The sequence below is a fragment of the Mustela putorius genome, unplaced genomic scaffold, assembly GCF_011764305.1.
Source record: "Mustela putorius furo isolate JIRA1106 unplaced genomic scaffold, ASM1176430v1.1 tig00004007_pilon_pilon_pilon, whole genome shotgun sequence".
Classification (NCBI taxonomy): domain Eukaryota; kingdom Metazoa; phylum Chordata; class Mammalia; order Carnivora; family Mustelidae; genus Mustela; species Mustela putorius.
In genome coordinates this window covers 12,730,776-12,750,909 of record NW_025422145.1, presented here as the reverse complement: position 1 = coordinate 12,750,909, position 20,134 = coordinate 12,730,776, and the positions used below count along the sequence as shown (strand labels likewise).

The 20,134-nt window shown below is 56.3% G+C and overlaps 1 protein-coding gene across 1 annotated transcript; it reads right to left on the bottom strand.

The window, feature by feature from the left end:
* Positions 1-492: 492 nt before the first annotated feature.
* Positions 493-19,259, bottom strand: SLX4 (SLX4 structure-specific endonuclease subunit). The gene is made up of 14 exons (XM_013055101.2): positions 18,887-19,259; positions 17,263-17,487; positions 15,151-15,340; positions 14,088-14,300; positions 11,941-12,149; positions 11,537-11,853; positions 10,768-10,999; positions 10,182-10,270; positions 9,192-9,338; positions 8,369-8,538; positions 5,162-7,413; positions 2,909-3,008; positions 1,971-2,387; positions 493-1,544 (listed from the first exon to the last, which is right to left on the bottom strand). The coding sequence occupies exons 1-14, from the start codon at positions 19,227-19,229 to the stop codon at positions 1,151-1,153; spliced, it is 5,298 nt and encodes a 1,765-aa protein (XP_012910555.2). The 5' UTR covers positions 19,230-19,259; the 3' UTR covers positions 493-1,150.
* Positions 19,260-20,134: the final 875 nt, after the last annotated feature.

Genomic DNA, 20,134 nt, shown 5'->3' with positions numbered 1-20,134 from the left:
ACCTAAGGCCCAGCTTACAGTCCCCTTCCTCTCTCAGGAAGCTGTCCCTTGAGGCCACCTGAGCACGGACCCTCACATCCAGCATGGGGACAAGTCAGTCTGGCTGAAGCCTAGAAGCCCCCGCTAGCTTCTGACCGCTCTCCACCGGGCCCAGGACACAGCAGGCATCACAGGCTCATCTCGGGAAAATGCAGATCCTGACTCAGTGGGTCTGGGCAGGCCCAAGGCTGTATCTGTAACAATCCCCAGGGTCACAGGGCTGGGTCCCAGGCCACAGCAAGGGGCTGTCTGAAAGTGAGCGAATGGATGAACACACCTCTCTTATCTAAGAACCAAAGGGACATGAGAAGCCAGCAGACCTGGCTCACCCCTTGCAATGAAGGACAGGCACAAAGGCCTTCCGCAGACTCGCGTGTGGGGGCAGTGAGGGAGCTGGGGGCGAAGCTCCCAGCCAGCTTCCCTCATTATCTTTCTACAGTGGAGCGTCTGGAAGATTTTTATAAAGCCTTTTTGTTTTTATTGCACATCATAGAAAATGGACCACACTGTATTTAAAACAACGAGACATTCACAAGGATGTAGACACCCCAACTTTTCTTCCTTTCTGGCCGTCACTTGTGTTCCAGCCCACTCCAGAGGCCAGAGACAGCCTTACTACACACTGACAGAGCCAGTTGACAAACAACATGCGGATTCTGGGGCCTTCAGAGCTGTGCTGGGCCCTCCTGCACTGCCTAGTTTAGAAACTGCTGGTGACAAGGACAGGTGTCTGGGCCAGCCGAGGCCGGGTGGCACGAGAGGCTTGTGGATACCTGGTGTGCTAGTGGAGGCTGTGACTGGAAGAGAAGGCAGGGCAGGGGCAAGCTGGCCCTGGGCATCCGTCTCAGGATGGGGACACTGTGTGTCTGAAGAACCCCGCCTGCTGCCCTCTGAAGCACCCGGGGGCATGGCGGGGTTAAAGGGAGACAGACAGTGGGCACCAACAGAGGGAAGGGCCATGGGTGCCACGCTCTGAACACGACCCCAGGAAATGGAGTTGGGAACAGCCGACCTAGCGCGGTGCCGTGGCCCCTCTCATGGGGAAAGGATGCGGTCCCCAGACCCAGAAAGGGCCATGGAGGCCTGGCTCGCTGCCGGCGGCTGCGGAGCCTCACAGGCCGCTGACGGCTTGTGATGCGGAGGGATGGACCGGCCTGGCGGCTCGGCCCCTCTTCTTGCCCACCGGCTGCCGCCTCTTCCTGTGGAGCCTCTCCTTCCGGGCCGCGGCGGTGGTGAAGGTGATGCAGTGAGCGTCCAGGAAGTCCAGCAGCTTCTGGGTGGCCACACGGATGCCGTGCTGCTTCAGCTCGGCCTGCAGCTCGGCCAGCTCGAAGGGCTGGTACAGCAGGACCTTGCGGTAGAGGGCCGGCCTGGAGCGGATGTAGTGCCTCACGGCCTCCTCCGTGGCTGCTGCGGGCACGGCCGCCTGGGACGCACTGCCCTCCTCCTCACCCTCGTCGTCCTCTGCAGACTCAAAGGCCGCTCCAAACTCACAGGAAGAAGAGCTGAAAGGGACGAGAAACACCCTGTGACACTTGTCCTCCCCAGCACCTGAGACCAAGAGCCCCTCTGATGGAAGGAGTGCAGGTGTCCCCTGCAGAGCCTGACCCCAGCATGGATGGCCTCCCCGGGAGGCGGGAAGCTCCAGGCTGTCGTGCTCCCCGCCCCCCAGCCACCTGCCTGAGCAGGCTCCGACCCTTGGCCATAGTCCACTGCCAGCAGCCAGAGAGCATCCTGTGTGGTGAGGACACAGGAGCTCCAGAGGTCTGCTTAGGAGGCCCACAGGGGATGGCCCTTCACCCCAATGGTGTCTCCCAGTTCCAATCCAGAAGACAGTAGGATTTCTTGGCATTAGGCCTGGCTTATGCCAAATCCCAGACCCGGGGTCAGGGCACCTACGAAGCCCCTGGCCCTGTCCTCCATCCCATTACCTTAGTGAGCTACAGGAGCTGTCACTGCCGTCCATGGAGGAGGCCACTGATTCCTGGGAGGCGGGGAGCTGGGCGTCCCCATCAGGGTCTGGAGGCCCCTCCCTGACCGGTGAGGAGCTCATGGGAGGGATGCTTCCACCAGGCTGTTTCTTCTGATGTTGGGGGCCCTTGGTCTTAGTGGAGCCCTTGGACCTTTGGGGAAGAGGGTCTGAAGTGGCCTCCAGTCGGGCACGGCCAGTGGCCCTGGGAGCCTTGGAGGTCTTGCTGGCGTGGGTCTGGCTGTGCAGAGCCTGCGGGGGCCCCTGGGAGGACTGGCTCTCGTTCTCCGAGTCGGACTCCAGAGTCTGGTGAGTGTACTGGAATATCTCCTTCAGCTTTAGGACCATCTGGCGTTTGGGTAGAGGGCGGACCCCAAACCTGAATGGGAAAACAGGTGAACTTCAGCGCAGAGCAAACAGTTCTCCGCAAATTAATGGCTTTGTGTAAATGAAATCTTAAAATGCCTGACTTTTGTGAGCACATTCTGCATTGCCAACTGAGAATACTCCAGAAGGGCCAGACCCAGGTTCAGTGACAATGGCAGTGATAACACTTCTGGGGCCCAAGGTGAAGGGCGCACTGATTGGGATGACAGTTTTCGTGTTCTTCTAAAAAATGGGGTCTCTATTAAGACTGTTAAGGCAAGGGCCATGTCCGTCCACAGGCCCATGCAGATCTACCAACCGAGGGGCAGCTGGGTCTCATCTCTCAGCGTCTCAGGGTAACCTGTAGTCTGGGGAACAGTGTGTGGAGAGCCAGCAGTCACAAAGGCTCCCATCACCCTGCAGCTCCTGCTACCAGAGCCCCATCGCTGGTCTCCAACTCCCAGCCTCACCAAGCCCTGACCCGTACAGGGGGGCGGGGACCGCTCCAGAGCAGGTCTGAAGACCAGCACTCACCTATCCAGTTCTTTCTTCAGTACCGGAGTCTCCATGATGGAGTACCTTGGCATGGGTGTTATGGGCACTTTCGGGGGCAAGTTCTTCCGATTAGCACCTTCTGGGTAAAACAAAAGAAACACGTTTCAGCACAGGGGACCTGGATTTACCTCTTCTGGGCTCAGCAGCAGCACCAAGACAAAGAGTGTTTTTGAAGAAAGCCCAGCCACCATGCTGCTGCACCCCTTCCCCGCTGGACGCCGGCCCTGTCTTCCTGCTGGAAAGCATCACGCAGCACGTGACTAGGGCCACAGCGTTGTGCAGTGCGAACAGGGCAGGAAGCAGACTCGTGGCTGCCAGGGGCTGGGGGGACGAGGCACAGGACTGACTGCTGATGGGTGCGGGAACATGTTCTGGGACTAGCACTGATGGCTGCAAAACATCGTTGAGGTAACTGTGCAGTCTGGCTTTTTTTGTGACTGCCATCTGTCACCCTGCGCTGCTGTGACACCACTGACTACACTCCACCCCATGACTTACTCATTCCCTAACTGGAAGCCTGTACCTCCCCGTGCAGGACATTGTCCACGGACTAAAAACCAAGGAACTGTACACTTTAAAGGGTGGACATCATGGTACGTGCATAATAGCTCAGTAAAGCTGTTGTTTTAAAAAGAAATCAGTGTTTGAAAGGCAAATTGAACAACGTAGGAATATATGGACTTTGGTTTTTATCCTTTTTATGAGCATGCAGCCCTTGGGAGACTCCAGTGGAAATAGGGTATCTCCTGAGAAAATCACAAAATTCTTTATATAATTTGAGAAAATTTGCCACCTCCTGGAAGCCCACCTCGAGTTCAGACAAATAAGGTCCCTGCTCTGAAGTCTGGTTCTCACAACACCACCAGGGAACTGGCCAGAATGCAAATTCTGGTCTCCACTCTGGGGTGAAGCTCTCCAGACAGTTCTGATCCCCACTCAAGACCGAGAGTGCCGGTCAGTCATGCCCAGCTGGTCTCGGATTTGGGGAGGAAATGGAACACCAGGTCACGTACACGTCCTCTGCCCATAGGCTGCTTCCTTGTGACCAGTCACTGCTTTGCACAACCCTGCCCCTTCCCGGCCCTCCCAGCATCTGCCTGACAGGGGACCAGGCGTGGGCAGCAGCTCCTCAAGGGGCTGACCCTGGGGGCTCTGACTCTCCCCTGTGACTGACATGAGCTGGGAAACTGCACCCCTCCACAGACTTGGAGGGGTAGACGACAAAGGACCGAGGTTCACAGCCAACCCCCAACCCTCGCCACGTCTGGGGTTGTTCTAATCAGGATGGAAATTCACCTAAAATTTTAAAGTGCACAATTCAGAGGCACTTAGTACATTCACAAACTCTGATTCACTGCACCCACCACCTCCAGCTCCGAAGCAACCTCGTCGCCCCCAGAGGAGGTTCCGCACCCCACACACCCCCAGTTCTCCTCTGTACCCCACCCCCCGTCTTGGCAGCTGCTTGTCTACATTCCATCTCCACAGATGCGCTCGCTCTGGACATTTCAGATAAACGCAGTTGCGTGCTGGGGGGCTCTCACCGAGCACCTGTTTCCGAGGCTCATCCACAAGGTGACCCAGGTCAGCGCTGGTTCAGATGGGGGCTTTTTTTTTTTTTTTTTTTTTTTTATTAAAGATTTTATTAATTTATTTGACAGAGAGAAAGATCACAAGTAGGCGGAGAGTCAGGCAGAGAGAGAGGAGGAAGCAGGCTCCCGCTGAGCAAAGAGCCCGATGCGGGGCTCGATCCCAGGACACTGAGATCATGACCTGAGCCGAAGGCAGCGGCTTAATCCACTGAGCCACCCAGGCGCCCCATAGATTTTATTTATTTATTTGTCAGAGAGAGAGTGAGCGAGAGCGAGCATAGGCAGACAGAGTGGAAGGCAGAGTCAGAGGGAGAAGCAGGCTCCCTGCGGAGCAAAGAGCCTGATGTGGGACTCGATCCCAGGACGCTGGGATCATGACCTGAGCCAAAGGCAGCTGCTTAACCAACTGAGCCACTCAGGCGTCCCCAGATGGGGGCTTTTAACAGGGGCCCGAGGAGTCATGGGACCCGGCTAAGCAGCAGGTCTGAGAGCAAGCCCCTCCTCCCTTCTCAAGAGAGGGGTGGGGTGAGGCTCGCCGCAGCCCAGCAGGCCCCGCAGCCCCGCCACCCCACACTGTCTCCACTGCCCCCTCCAGCCCCTCCATGTAAAGCAGTGTAACCACGACCCTCCCACTACTCACTTGGTGTCTCCAGCGCTTCTGAGTTCTGAGCAGCAACATCAGCGCTCGGTGTCTGGACTGGAGGAAGCAGCTCTGGAGACTTCTGGTCCTCTCCATCCCAGTCGTCCCACAGAGCGGAGTTCAGAAAGCTCGGTCTGCAGCTCCCAGGTGAGCTGGTCCGAGGGGACTTCTCTTGAGACTTTCTCCGGCCAGCGCAGCTTCCGCGGGCAGGGGCGGTGGCCGGGAGGGCTGGGGAGTGGCAGCCACTGCCCTCTAGGGCCTCCCGGGCCTTACCGCCCGGACTGCCAGGGCTCAGGGGGCCGGTCCGCTCGAGGTTCAGGCGGTCAATGGGAATCGGTGAGAGGGGCTCCACGTGCCAGTGGCACTCATCCACCGGTATAGGAGGGTCGCCGTCCAGCAGGGGGCTGCTGTTTGCCCGCTGCGAGGCTGCCTCCTGCTCATCCTCGCTGTCCTCCACCTCCACCACCTCGCTGGCGATGGCCTGACTCAGCAGGCCGGGCCCCGGAGGGCAGTGCTTCTGGGACTGCCTGGTGAGATCGGCGAGGCCGACGGAGACGGGACAGGGAGCTGGAGAGCCGTGCTGGTGGCGCCCGGGGTGGGGCCTCCTAGAAGGGTTCTGGCTGTCGGGGCTGCCTGCATAGGTGGGGACCAGGCATGATGATGACATCTGGGGGGTGATGACTGAAGACTTACTTGCAGCTTTGGGCCCACCCCTGTTTTCTAATGGGGCCCAGGGCTTGACCTGAGCCATGTGGTCCACCGAAGCCCTGGACCTGAGGCCTGTTACCTGCGTCTGCGAGGAGGAGTCCCGGCTTCTGCTGGCCAATGGCGTGGCGGGCACGAGCCATGAGGTATCCGTGGTGCTGTCCTCCTCGGGGCTGCTCTCGGGGTCACATGACAGCCGAGGGGTCCCTCTGCCCCCCACAGAACCCCGGTTCCCTGCTGGCCTCTCCTCCCCGCCCTGCAGGGAAGCCTCTCTTCTCACTGGGCTTTGGAGAATTTCCTGATCTGCATCGACATCGATGACAGAAAATAGCTCAGAAGACTTGGGGCTTACTTCTAGAACGTTCCTTCCTTCCAGGGGACCATTAAAACCTGACTTTATTTTGCTTTGTTCTAGCTCCAGTTCTTCATCTGAATCCAATAAAAGAATAATCTCATCTTCTCTGTTCTTGCTGGATGGAGCGTTCTGAGATCTGGAGCTCAAACAGGCAGGTTTTGACTGCGTTAGGTCGATGGATGGAGACTTCTCTGGGGAAGTCAGCAACTCTTTATTTCTGCATTCCAACAAGGAACCACGGTCCTCACCCTTCTGGAGGCCTGGATCTTGAAGTATCGTGAGGAGGCTCCTGCTCCTCCTCCGCTTTGCTGGGGAGTCCTGGGAGGTCACCCAGGAAGCTCTGCCCTGCGGCTGGGGCCCTGGCGAGGGTGACTCGCCCCTGAGACAAGGACGAGGGTGTGACGGGCCGGGACTCTGGCCTCCAGGGGGCTGTGACAGGCACGGGCTCCACGGGGGTGTCTGCCGGGGAGCAGGGGCACAGGGGCTCCCCGTCCTCGGTCCCAAGACCATACCATTGGCTTCCTGGAGATGGCTCACGATCTGGGACAGCCCACGGCATCTTCTGGGAGTTGATGAGCACGGCCGGGCCTCAGGAGCATCAGCTGAGCACCAGAACCTGCCTTCCTTTCTCCCTTCCCTGCAGCCCCCAGAAGGGGGAGGGGAGCCAGAACGACCCAGTGCTTCCTCTGGGGCCCCTGCTTTCTCCTCATCCACACACTGGCCCTGGAGTGGCGGGGGCGTGGACTGTCTCATGCTTCTCTGTGTGGCTGGGGCGTCTCCTCTTTCCTGACCAGATGATTCCATTTGTTCTGCATTTTCTGACTGTTCGCTGATCTGGTCACTTGCTAGGATTTGAGCAGACACTGGACCATTGTCCCCAATCTGGTCAGCTTCTTCCTTGATCTCTGGAGCTCCTTCCCCCTGGTGCAGCTTTCGTTGAGTGGCTGCAAATTCATAAATTTCTTCCATTTCTGCTTCATTCACTTTTTCTCTGTCTTCTTCAAGGCTCTCAGATTTCAACAAAGCCTCCGCTTCTTCCTCCTCATCTACCCACACAGACCTCAAGAGTTCTTGGAAGTTCTCCGCGCGGCTTTCACAATCCTTGTCTTCCTTCTGCTTCCACGGTCCGTCCTCCGAATCACTCACGTCAGGCACTTGTTCACACAGAAGAACAAGCTCGCTAACCCCAAACCTGCAACAGGAAATGCCGCGCATCAGTGCCCCGCGAGGCAGCAGCCAGGCGCCCAGTGCTGGTGAGGACCGGGGTGCGAGTCCTCACAGGGACGACAGCCAGGCCTTGGCCCGGGCCTTCCCTGCGCCCTTGCAGCGACGGTGCCCGTGCACAGCCGGCAACACCCCAGGCCACAGAGCTCAAGAAGAGACTTGTGGACCTTCAGGGCAGGGTTCGCTAACTCTACTGCCCAAACACAAAGGGGTGTGTCACACCGAGTGGACGGTGACAGGAATCGTGCTGCAGAGCTGGTGAGTCTGCTGCCCTGGGAGGCCCCGAGAGCTCAGAGACTGATGCAAACCCCAGACACCAGATCAGCCCCGGTCAGCCGGGGCCAGCGGTGCACCAGCCTGCTGCCTTCTTGAAGGCTCCCTGGTCTGACGGCACACTCAGGGCCCGGAAGGCCACGCTGATCCCTTCCCAGGAGTGCAGCTGAGGGGCGACAGGGCCGAGCGCGAGCACAGGGACTGAGGCCCTTAGCCCTGTCAAGAGCTAGAACAGCTCGCTTTGCTGAGCCACCTGCCGCCTCTCCCAACACGGCGTGGATGAGCTGAGAGCCTGCACACCCCCAGGAGCTACACAGGCATTATGCTCTGTTCACACTCCTGTTCCCGGGGACCTGGGAAAGAACAGCCACCATTCAGCTTCTGTGGCCAAACGACCAAGGAGTGGCAGCGTCTGGGGAGCTAAGAGCCATGTGACCCGGCAGAGGCCGTCCTCAGCCAGCGCTGGGCTCACCTGCCAGTGTCTGTTCTGGCCAGACTACCAGTCACTACATCCTGGGCAGGGTCACCACCGAGCATACACCTGGGGTTAACAGGTCCTGGAAGGACTCAGCCCTGAGCCTCCTGCAGGCCATCAACCTGCTCTTTGGTTAATGTCAGACACCAGAGGTAAACGGGAAAAGCCAACGGACCTGTGGGCCAGAGCGCGAAGGTCAGGAGCCAGCTGGGGAGGCAAGCCGGGGTCCGCGGTGTAGAGGTAGTGCAGGAGCGCGCGGATGGCCTCGGTGCTCACGTCACTCAGCAGCACACGCTGGCTCCGCGGGTCACCGTCCTCCACAACGAAGAAGCCTTCGCTGTTCACCTGGGAACAAAGTCCAGTACAGAAGGGTTACGACCTCCCAGACAGGACGTGGGGCCACACAGAGGGCCTGGGTGGCTCCGTGCGTCCCCACACCTCCATGCAGCCCGTCCCCAGCACTGGCACTGGCCAGTGTTGCGCCCATCTGCTGGTCAAGAACTCCAGTCAGGCCCTAACACTTCTCGGCTGGCAAAGTCAGACTTTGATAGAGGTTCAAGCACCCAACTGGTCCCCTCTCGACAGACACATCAGAGGCACGAGGCCTCTCTGGGAGAGACCGGCAGTGGTTTACTCAATTCCTACAGCACGCATTCAAGTCTCATGGGTGTTGGCACAGGTCAGCACAGAAATGTCTGCCAGCAGGTCAATCAGGACTTCATAATTATGGAAACAGAGGAAAACTGGACAGGTCTGGGGAAGATGGTTTATTCAACCGATCAAGCAATATGAGGCTCTCCAATTCTCAGCTCATCTCCTTACACCGCTTCCTAGCCTCAACCATGTCTCTCCACCGAAGCAGGTGCACTGAGAGGAGGGAGGGAGGCGGGTGTAAGTGTGCGGGGCGCGGAGGGGAACGAAGGGGGCAGGAGGCCGGAGGGAGGTGCGGTGCGGAAGCCCTGGGAGCGGGAGGGAGGAGGGGCGGGGACCGTACTCACATACTGCATGAGAAGGGGGCATCGGGCATACAGCACGAACTTGTGGGCGTAAAGCACGTCCCCGCGGTCCGTCTGAAGCTGGACGTCACTCAGCTGTGGGTTATCGACCATGGCTCTGAGGTCGGCCAGCAGCAAACCGAGGGTGAGCTGGAGGGAGGGAGCAGATGGGTCTCACAGCAAGTTCCCCGACTTCAGGAGTGCCTTGGGCTCCTGTCTGCGGGGCTCCCATGCGGGTCCCCCTTCTGTTGCCCTGAGGCTCTCAGCAGTACATGCTAGTACAACACTAGCTTCTTTCTCAAATTCCATTCCAACGAGTTCCCTGGCTGGACACAGGGCGGAGGGAGGAGACAAGGAATTGGACGCAGCAGTGCTCAGCACTTCCCAAGCACCGTGTGTGGCCCCGACGTGACAGGCAGGGACCCTGAGCCCAGACCATTCAGGTACCCGGCTGAGAGGAGCCTCAGTCCTTCTCTGACTACGTGCTTTGGTCATCAGGTAGACCTTGGGGTAAGTGTTTGGCTGATACTAATCTACTAAGAGAATGACATCCATTCTAAGGAATGGATGGATCCAACCGAGTGTCACTTACACAGAACGTGAACTCTCAGTTGGAGACCAGCCAGGACCTGCATGTCCTGAACAAACGGATGAAACTCTGGGGGCACGAGGCCCCCTCATAGAGCAACAGGGGTCCCTGCAGGCTCTGAGGACAAAGCAGGTTCCCAGGGCTTGGCTACTGAGGTACCCCCAGAGTTCAAGGACAAAAGGGATAGAAGACTCATGGCAGAGCCCTAGAGGGGGACAGGAGGCTCATGTGGGCTCTCGCCTGGCTTAGCTCAGCTGCTGAGCGGGCAGCATACTCGTGCGAGGCTCTGGGGGCCGGGTGGGAGCTCCCTACACAGAGCAGAGGATGCGCTGCGGTGGCCAGGATCCCAGCGTGGGGAGCAGGGCCGGGCCGCGCAGCGCTCGGTGAGGAGACCCGGAGCTTACCGAAGCGTGGCTGCCCCTGTCCAGGGGCTTCTCCTCAGGTGGCAGGACAAACCCAGTCGGTGGAAGGCCGGTAGGCGACATATCCATCCCTGAGAGAAGGAGTGACAGGTTAAGAGAACATCACCTCCCAGCAGTGTCTGTCTCCGGGAAGGGGCATCAGGTATCGGTTGGCTGACTCCAGCGGTGCCCCAGACCAGCGCCACAGACTGGCGGCCCAGACCGGCGCCTCAGACATGCTCTTTACCCGAAGGCTTCTTCATTGCGAGCGAACCACCGAGTTTTGCTGCACAGCCCCAGAGATACACAGGTAGTAAAAGTGGACAGTCTGCACGATCACTGGCTCTGGGCAAGGGCTCTGTCGTCGGTTCAAGTTGGAGAAAACTGATGGACTCACCTGTACGACATCCATCTTTGAGGAGAAAAGGGAAAGCACTTATAGAGACTGCACTCTCCCCACCATATGAAGACAAGCCAGAGAACCTTGAATCTGAGCGACTGTCCCCAGGCTACAAGGTCATGGTCACAGCTGTGGGGAGGGAGGGCCAGGAGGGCAGTACTGGCCCAGGTGTCCCATCCAGGGTCTTACCTGTGGCCCCTCCTGAGCGTGCCGGGCCCCCACTGCAGGGCCACGGGGTGGCACTCAGCCCCTCTCTCGCCAGGTCCACAAGATCCTGCAAGGCCTGGTGCTCTCTCTGGCTGGCAGAGGGTGATAGGTTCCTGGGGCCATGGTCCACAGGCGGAGCGCTGGGGAGAGCGGGTGGCGTTTGCATCCCCAGCTCTGGCTGATCAGGCGGCAGCGTGGGCTCCTGGCTACAACCCTGGAAGAAGTCAGGAGGCTGAGTGACTGTGTGGCCATGGCTGCAGCCACCACACAAAAGTTCTGAGAGTGCCAGCCACAGCCCAGAGCAACCCTGGGAAGCTTCCTCCCGTCACCATCTCTCAGCAGGCTCCTCTGTCACGCTGGAGGCCATGTCTGTTCCATCTACAACTGCGGGGAAGTCCCAGAGGGTGCTGTCCCCTAATGTTATCTGAATGGCCTCAAGCATGCAGTGACTCCAGGCCTACCCGCAGCAGGCTCGTCGGGCTCCTGGGCCGCACTGGGTGGATGACACCATCCCCCGGCGTGAGGCCCCAGAATGCGTGTCAAACACGCCCTCACACACTCCAGGAACAGGAGAGCCTCCTGTTTTTCCCAGGAGAGCCATCAGCTGCTGTACAGAGGAACATGCTTCAGCCGGCACGCCCAACTTCCCACCCTTCCTTCCTTTTTGGACTTTCTGTTGATGCCCAGGGCTGCCGTCCTGGCTGCTAGCCTCTGCCTAGAGCCACCTGTGTGCCTAGAGGGGAGGACCCACCTTCGCAGGCTGCTGGGGCACCATGGGAGGGACCAGGCTTGCGGTGTAGAAGTCTTCCAGAACCCAGGCCCCAGTCAGGGCGCTGCCCTCCCACAAAAAGTTCTGCTTTCCCCCAGGTGACTGCAGATGCCGTCCGGCCTTCTCCCGCTCTTCCTTCAGGATCCTGCTCGCGGGCAGTGGCGGCGTGCTGGACAGCTCCATCTCCTCTGCGAAGAGCTGGGCCACTCGGTCCTCTGTCTGCCTCCCTCTGGTCTCCAGGTCCTGGACTAACAATGGGGGAGGGCATACAAGTGCTTTCCTCTTACGACTCTTCTTTTCTGAAGGTAAACAGAAGCATAGGGTCAGTGACAGAGCTGCCACACACCCTGAGCCCCGGTGGTGGCAGAGCCGGGGGCCACACCTACCTGCCCCCAGTCTTATCCTCTCGGAGAAAGCGCTTTCCAGTCTGAGCACCGAGGGCACAGCATTCCGCTCCATCTCAGACCGGGACAGAGCCATGGCCACCAGCAGGTCCTCGGACGGCACCTCGGGCTCGTTGACCTTCCATTTCTTCTGTGGCTCCTTCCTCTTGGGGGCTCCCTTCCGCTTCAGACCTCCAATGTGATTGCTGAAGCTTAAAAGGCAGCCAAACAGAAAAGTCAGTGAGGCCAGAGGTCTGAGCACTTCCTGTTCTGAGGGTGTCCTCAGTGGAGGGGAGAGGCCTGGACCCATTCTCCTTTATGGTGGGGAGAGAAAAGGCACAAACGTGGACCCATCAGAGGGAAAGACCACTCTAGGCGTTCACTGCGAGTCCCAAACAGCATCCTGTTGCCTCGTGTAACCTCACGATCCCAGGCCAAGTTCAGTGTGGTCCAGAGAGGGGAGGGTCTGGGTCCTTCCATGTGATGCTACCCTGCAAAGTTCCTGGCAGGTGCCCAAAGCTGTGAGTGGTCCTCGCACACCCCAGCTGTGGCCTAACCCTTCCGGTGGAGCTGCACTCAGTGGCTCTGAGTCAGCTTCCTGGGTTCCATCACCTTCTGCCTATCGACACTTCAGATGTCCCTCAGGCAGTCCTGCCCACTTTGGCCCTGACAGGATCCCTTCCCCTCCTGCAGGGGCCTGTGGGCATTGCTTCTGCCCAAGGCTCGAAGGAAAGGCCTCCCAGCTGCGACCACCACCAAGGTCAGCCGGCCCGGAGGTCAGCGTGTGGCAGCAGCTCCTTTGGGTTGGAGGTGTGCTTAGTTAGAGGAGCTTCCAGCTGGGGAACCTAGACTGCCTGGTGAACCCCAACAGGCTGAGCAAGAAATAGGAGGGCAAAAGTGAGAGAGAAACTGGGAGCCCAACCCAGCTGTGGGGGTGCTCTGGGAAGCACCCTGTACAGACTCATGCTGTTCCTGGGCCCAGGACGGCTCCAGAATCTCAGGCATCGCTCAGGAGATCTAAACAAGCCCTACTTCAGCTCAGCTTCCTGGGAAGCCCACCTGATGACCACTGCCTCCCAGAAGGCCAGGAGCTGTGCCAGCATCTGACTGCCCCAGAGCTCCACGCATCCCAGGCGTGGCCTTCGGGCAGAGGCAGTGCAAAGCCTCGGACCCACACATCTTGTTTCTCATGCCAGGTACTGAAGAAGCTATGCTTCATCTGAGTAGGTGGTTCTCATCCAGTCCTGGCAAAAGGCAACCCATGGTTTAAAGAGCATCTGTGCCAGGAACTTTGGGCTTCCAGGTCCGAGATGCTAGTGCTGATGTGCTACGAGACAGACAGGCTCACCAGCAAGAATCTGCCTTGGCCCACCTGACTCCTGCCACAGGCCTGGCTCAAATGCCCATAACCTGCGTGCAAGGCAGAGGCCAGGACAAACAGAGCCAGCACCCTTGACCTTCCCTTTGCTCTTGACAGCTGTCAAAGGATAGAAATCTCAAACCTACAGAAGTTCGGGGTCTGCACCAGCTTGTCCCCGTAACGCGGCGTCCACAGCGCCGGGGTGCGTACAGAGGGGAATGGAGCTGCTTGTGTGCCTGTGATTTGCTCGCCAAGGACCTGCTCCCGGCAACGGAGCAAGTAGGCCTCCTATTGAAACACCTGAGAATTTAATTCATGTACGTTTAAAAAAAAGGAAAAAAAAAAAGGCCTGTGTTTCTGTCTTACCAACTCTGTGAATTATGCTGAGTCCTCTTCTGTGGATGGGAGACACGGGCCGCATGGGGGCAGAAGCCATGGCATGCCACACAGGAATGGGTGAATGGACACGGTCAAGTGCGTTACCAGATTCCTCCCCACTCCAGAGGACACCGGTAGGACCGCGAGAATGGGACAATCTTGGGAAGGTCCTCAGGAAACCAGGCCAACCAGTCCTTTTCTGCGCGCGCACACAAGGACCAGTTGAAAGCCCTCAGGGTGCAGAATGTGTTGCCTCCTCAGTCCCGGCAGAGACTGTGCCTGATTTCCTTCTCAAATGTGTCATTTCCAGAAGCAGGAAGGTTTTAGGGCTCTATGGTTCTCTAACACCACAAAAGGCTTTCAAAATAAAAAACCAGAGTATTCTGATTTTCCTCCTTTCCATGTGGCTCACCTCGACGCCGGTGTGCCACTGGCCTCGTCAGGCTCAGCTGTCTGCAGCCGCACGGCCTGGAGCAGGAGCTGGGGGCCGATGTCCATCTTCACCGCGCACTGCTTCAAGTGGCTCATTCTGCTCTTCGGGCTGAGAAAGGGCTTGCCACAAATTGGGCATTCGGGGATCTGAGGTGTGGAGGGTGTCAGTGCCTTTTCAGCTTCATCCAAGCACCTGGAGGAAGACAGTCAATACAGGAGAACCCTCTCCCTGGTGAGGTGCGTCCATGTCAGAATGGACAGGCCGTGGGCCCAAGCCTGTTCTCCCGGAGCCAGCTCCTCCACGCAGCCTGCCATTGGCCTCCAAACCCTCAATTTTGCTTCTGCTAGAGAAGCTGGCTGACGGGAACAAGGACATATCTGACAATGGCAACGCCTCTCCAGAGTCTGTACCCCGAGGAAGTGAGAGCAGTACGAGAAACACACGGTCGTGCCGCTCTACGCCCGCATCCGAAAGGCAGAAACTACGCGCACGGCAGCGGGTGAGTAAGACATGGTCTCCCCGTCAGACAGGCTTTCTCAGCCGTAGAAAGGAATGACACTCTGACCTATGCCCCAACCCGGCTGAACCTCGAAAACACTGTGCTGAGGAAAGGGAGGCAGACACCAAAGGCGACGTGCATGTGATTCCACGGACAACCCGAGCAGACAAATCCGCGGACGGGACACCAGTGGCAGCCTGGGGCTGGTGGAGGGGAGGGAAAACGAGCACGCACGGGGACAGGGTTTCTCGTGGGGGTAACGAAAATACTCTAAAATGGACATTGGTAATGGCTGCACAGAGGGGATATTCTGTGAATATAATCAATAAAAGCCATTGAGTTGTTAACTTTAAGAGGATGAACTGTGTACTACGGGACTTCTCTCTCAATAGCATGCCGTTTGGAAAACCAGTAAGGACAGGATGACACCAAAGTGCTATGGTCACGGTCAGGTGTCCCAAGAGTCCCACCATAGATTCCCCTGGGTCTGTCACACCCACGGGAGAGGTGACCCCAGAGCGGTGACAGTCAAGCTGCTCCTACCGGTTCACATGCTGTTCCCTTCGTGTCAAATTCATGGCTGAGAGGTTCTTTTGACAGATCTGGCAGAAGAACAAGCCCGTCTCCTCCAGGTCAGCCTCCTGAGCCGATGCTCGCTGCTCCCCAAACTCCTGCTGCAGGGCCAAGGCCACTGCAGCATCGCTCTCGGTGGCGGGAAGCCTGGGCCCAGGCCCTGTGAGGAGGCACAGTCTGTGAGGACGGGCTGCCCCTCAGAGCTCCGCAGCGCCTGTCAGAGCGCAGGGACAGCAGAGGCAGCGCAGAGAGAGCAGACCAGCTCCACTCTGCCTCCTGCAGGTATCGTCCGGGGAGACATAAACAGGGCTCCCGGGGCATAATTCTCAGACTCTAGCACGCCTAAGAATCCCCAGGAAGCTTGTTAAAATGCAGCTTCGCATCCCTGCGGTCTAGGTGGAGCCTCCCGAGACTCCCCACAGGCCAGGAGATGCTGCTGGTGCAGGACCACTGTTTGAGTACCAGCTCCTGAAGAGCCTGCTGTTCCTTTTTCCCACTTCTGCTGAAGTCATCTATCTCAGGCGTGCCAGGCTCTTATCCCAGTAAGTCTAGGTTTTCTCCTCAAAGCTCAGCCTTTCCTACTGCTACGACCCTTCCTAAGCTCGCCCATCCTAGAAGAACCAGGTCAAAGCGAAATGTCTTTCTCTCTTAAAATGCAGAGTCTCCTTCCTAGCATCAGACAAAAGGATGGACTGACCGACTCTGGCCTGGAGACCAGCCCCAGAGTGGCAGGGCCCACTGCCAAATCTGATTTTGCTGGAGCTGACCCTAGGCACTCACAGGGGGATTTGGAGAATTTCATAAATCCCCAGTTCTTGAATATTCCTGTGGCCTGTCACAGGAATGAGGCCAGAAAGGATCACACTTCATTTTGGTGCCCAGTTTTAAACAACGACAAAGACATGGCTTCTCTGTCCTAAGCACTAAGCGTTCCTGGGTATGCCATGAAAATCTATGGGAACAGCTGAGTCATGTGTAGGGCAAAAGCTCGTGTCGCAGCTGAGCAACTCTGACACACCCTATCGGTGCTGCCGGGACTGATGCCACAGCAGCTGTCCCGTCACTGCCTGGGTGGTCCTCCTCGGTGCCCCAGGATGCAAACATGCTACTAGGAGACTACATACTTGTTAGCCTTTGGGCCGTCAACAGTCTCTGCCCGTTTCTTGCCCTTTTGTATATTTTCACCAACGAAGAGGGCTTATGTCGTTTAGGGGGTAAAGCTCAGAACCAGGGATCTGACGTGCCTCTGGGGCAGTACAATGGGCCGCGCACAGCAGCTACACCCACGGCACCGCGCTGTCTTCACATGGGGCCGCCCGGCCATCCGGTCCACTCGCCGGTGATACAATCAGAGGCTACAGGAAGTGGCTATGTGACCCCACAAGGAGACAATCAAACAAATCTAGAAAATGGGACATTTAGACAGTTGTCCCAGACTCTTCTGAAAGTTGGTATCATGAAAAAAAAAAGACAAGGGGATTGTTCTAGAGTCTAGACTTGAAGAGTCTACTGAACTGTGGCATATGCAGTGTGTGAGACTTGGCTTTCTGGCGGATCCTTGCTCAGAAAAAAAGAAACCAGCTCTAAAGCTGTCCTTGGGACAAGTGGGGAAATGTTGCTAAGAACTGGACACTAGGCGACGTTATGGAATCAGGCGAGACAAGAGCACCATGATCATGTAGATCATCTGTAGGGGGAAGCGCCATCCTGTCTGGCACTTACTTTTGAATGGTACAGAGGAATCATACACATTTAAAGATCTAGAAAATATATGGTAAAGTGTTAACAATCCTAACGTACAGGTTGAGGGTATGGGGGTTCGTTGGGAGTATTTCTTTTTGATCTTTCTGTGAGAAATTTCATAATAAAAAGAGGAAAACATACCTTGTCAAAGAAGCTAAGTGAGAAACGACCCAAGGGACCCTTCACTCTCTGGCTAGACACAGTGAAGTGCCCAAAGTACAGTGCCAGGCACAGCACTGACCCCCACCAGCAACTCAAGGAATACGCGTTCTTTCCCGGCCCCCCTTCTGCAGAGTTCGAACCCATCCCGGACGGGAATATACAAAACTCCCATCATACCATTCCCCGCCGTCATCTCCTCTGGAGGGCCCACTGGGGCATTTTCTGCCAGTGCAGCCTGCAGACAGCACCCTTCCGAAGCGCGCAGCAAACGCTCGGGGTCTGGTCTCTTGAACTGCTGCATTCGCTGGAGGACCAGCTCTGCTGTCCGGGGTTTGGAGGGACTCGGAGCCATCACTGTCAGACAGGAAGGAGCCGGCTGGGAGCTGCTGTCCGGAGAAGCCTCTGGCAAAGAGGGAAACATTGACAGGCATCTGTTCTAGCTGGAGAAACAAAGCCCCTTCCATCAGATACAGGTTGGACCCAAGTTTCAAGGGGTCCTTTACCAACTAGTTTAGGTTTAACTCCCAAGTGTGAGTAGGACTGATTATCAGTAACCTTACCATTGGCAGTAATACAAACAGACCTGTTGGAAATACCCATGACAGGATCGGGCATGGGGAGTGACTGCTAATAAGCACAGCGTTTCTTTGTGGGGTGAAGAAATGTTCTACAGTGAGCCCATGGTAATGCTTACGCAGTTCTGCGAGTACACTAAAACCACTGAACTGCCCGCTTTAGAAGGGCACATAGAACATGAATTCTTTCTATAAAGTTGTTATTGAAGAAATATTAACGACAAACATTTTTATCTTCCTAGGTCATAAGTTCTCCTCTAACTTGGTGTCCGCAGTTGGGTTCTGGTGAGGCTTCGTAAAGCCCGTGGCAGGTTTATGTGAGTTTCGCAGGTGTGCGTGGGGGTGCGGTTTCTGGAGGAATCATGCGTAGCTTTCACTGCTCCCAAGGGGCCTGAAGGACCAATGATGTTTCAGTAACACGCCTTATGACAGTCTCTGCGAGCTCATTCTTCACCACTATTCCACTGAGAGATCATGCTGACCGCACTAGTAAAAAACACCAGTTAAGATCAGGAAGTGAAGGTGAGAAGTATTTAGAAACAGAACACAGGCGCCCAAAGATCCTGTGCAAGGCTGGTTCTCGGTTCTGCTTGAACAATGTATGTTAAACACACGGTTCGGTACACCAAGGGCAGAAGGTAAGGAACCTGCTTCAAGCAAACAAAGGAAAAGAAAAGAACAAAGGTGTTCGGAGGAGAAAGGAAGGACCTGAAGGTTCTCCCGGGCGTTCCACCTATCTGGCAGCTTCCCACTGCCTTCAAGCAGCTTTGCTGGGCCACACCACTGCCAGTTACCCGCCTGGAAGGAATTCAAGACAATGAGAGAAGCAGCATTATTTTCAGCTCATGTGACCTGTGTCAAACGCATAATGTAAACCTTCATAGGAAACTCTAATAGGGCAGAGGGCCCCAAACATAATCATGTAGAAAATTCACATAAAGGTTCTATTTTGTACGACCCCTGTTTAAAACAGGAATTGGTCAACTCTGGTCCTCAGGGGGCTGCCTGTTTTTTGTTAACAAAGTTTGGTTGAAACACAGCCCATCTGTTTGCTGACAGATTGTCTGGGGAGTTGAGAAGTTGCAAACAGAGACCAGGGCTGCAAAGCCCAAATAATTTACCGTCTGGCCCTTTTCACAAAGTTTTCTGACCCCTGGTTTAAAACAATACAGTCCCCTCTGGTTTCCTCTCTGGAAACATCCTCGCAGGTGTTTTGGCCCAGTTACCTGTCTGGGTGCTCTGCACACCCTCCTGGAGCGCAGCAGAGGCAAGCACACTTCCCCCTCCATTCTCAGGGGGAGCGGGTTCACTCCTCTGCCACTCGGGTGCCCCTTGCTTTTTAGTCCTTGAGGCCTGGCTGCCAGAACGAGTCTTCTTCTCCCTGGGGCCTTGAAGGGCTTTGTCCTTGGTGGCAGTTGGTTTGGTCCTTTTCGGTTTGCTTATCTGAGTGCTGCTGGAGGTCTTTTGTGTCTTCCTTTCCCCTGACACTTCCTTGGTGACATTCTTTTTCACCCTTTGGAGAAAGCTGGCGCAGAGTTCCTTAAAATCATCGTCTGACTCATCCATCATCTGACCAGCCTGAAGGCCTGCAGGGGGTCGTCAGAGGCGTGAGGTCTCTCTGGGGGTCTGGGAACGAGCCTGGCAGCGTCTCCTTCAGACTAGCAGCTCCATTATGGCTCCCCTCTGCTTCTCACTAGGACACCTGCAGAGCTTACACAACTGAGCAAAAAGTAGTGTTTTCCCCTCCATAAAGATCCAAAATGCCTTTCTTCAAATTGCATCCCTGTTAAACAGCACGTTTGAAGTTCACATCTGAGAGCTTTTCTTGTCCAGCGGAGGCCTCTGCGATAGGATACATATGAACTCCATGCTCAAGTGATACTCCAAGACCTCCACAGTGATGAAGCACACTGGTTCGTTTAATGTCACATCTGTAGAAAACCAAACACATCTAAATGTAATGAGACAGACACTGCATTTTATGCCATTTCTTCCAGGAAGGTACAAGAGGATGTAGAGCATGGGCAATGTACTCAGAATAACATTATCTGTGTCAAATAGGACAGCCTGGTGAACACAAACTCATGGTCTTACAGGATATCACAACACAACACAGGGGGAGGGATCTAAACACCCATCAAAGAAAGAACATGAGTATCTTGAAAGAATGTTGTTTTTACTGAAATCTGGGGAATGAATCCCATGAAAGGTGAGTCACCGCAGAAACCAGATGATGGCCAAATGGAGAAAAACTCTTTCTTAGACCCTGTCAACAGGCAACTTAATGTGCAGAGGGAGGGAGGCAGCCAAGGGAGAGAATACACATGTGAATGGTTGGGAGGAAACAAGACGGGAGCACAGGAGGCTCCTCCATCACTTATGTGAGCAATGTTGCCAAACCAAAAAGGGGCCACTTTTCTCCACCCTCTCTCACTTCAAGAGCTCTCCAAACTCAGGTGACCAGAATGGTGACC

Bases quoted from the DNA above. Each gene is read 5' to 3' on its own strand.
- SLX4 (XM_013055101.2), bottom strand. From the start codon at position 19,229: ATGATGGATGAGTCAGACGATGATTTTAAGGAACTCTGCGCCAGCTTT. The intron at 10,271-10,767 runs GTAAGACCCTGG...TCCTTCTCTCAG, and splicing joins ACGCTCAGGAGGGGCCACAG to GGATGGATATGTCGCCTACC. The intron at 8,539-9,191 runs GTGAGTACGGTC...CTTTGTTCCCAG, and splicing joins GCCCCCTTCTCATGCAGTAT to GTGAACAGCGAAGGCTTCTT.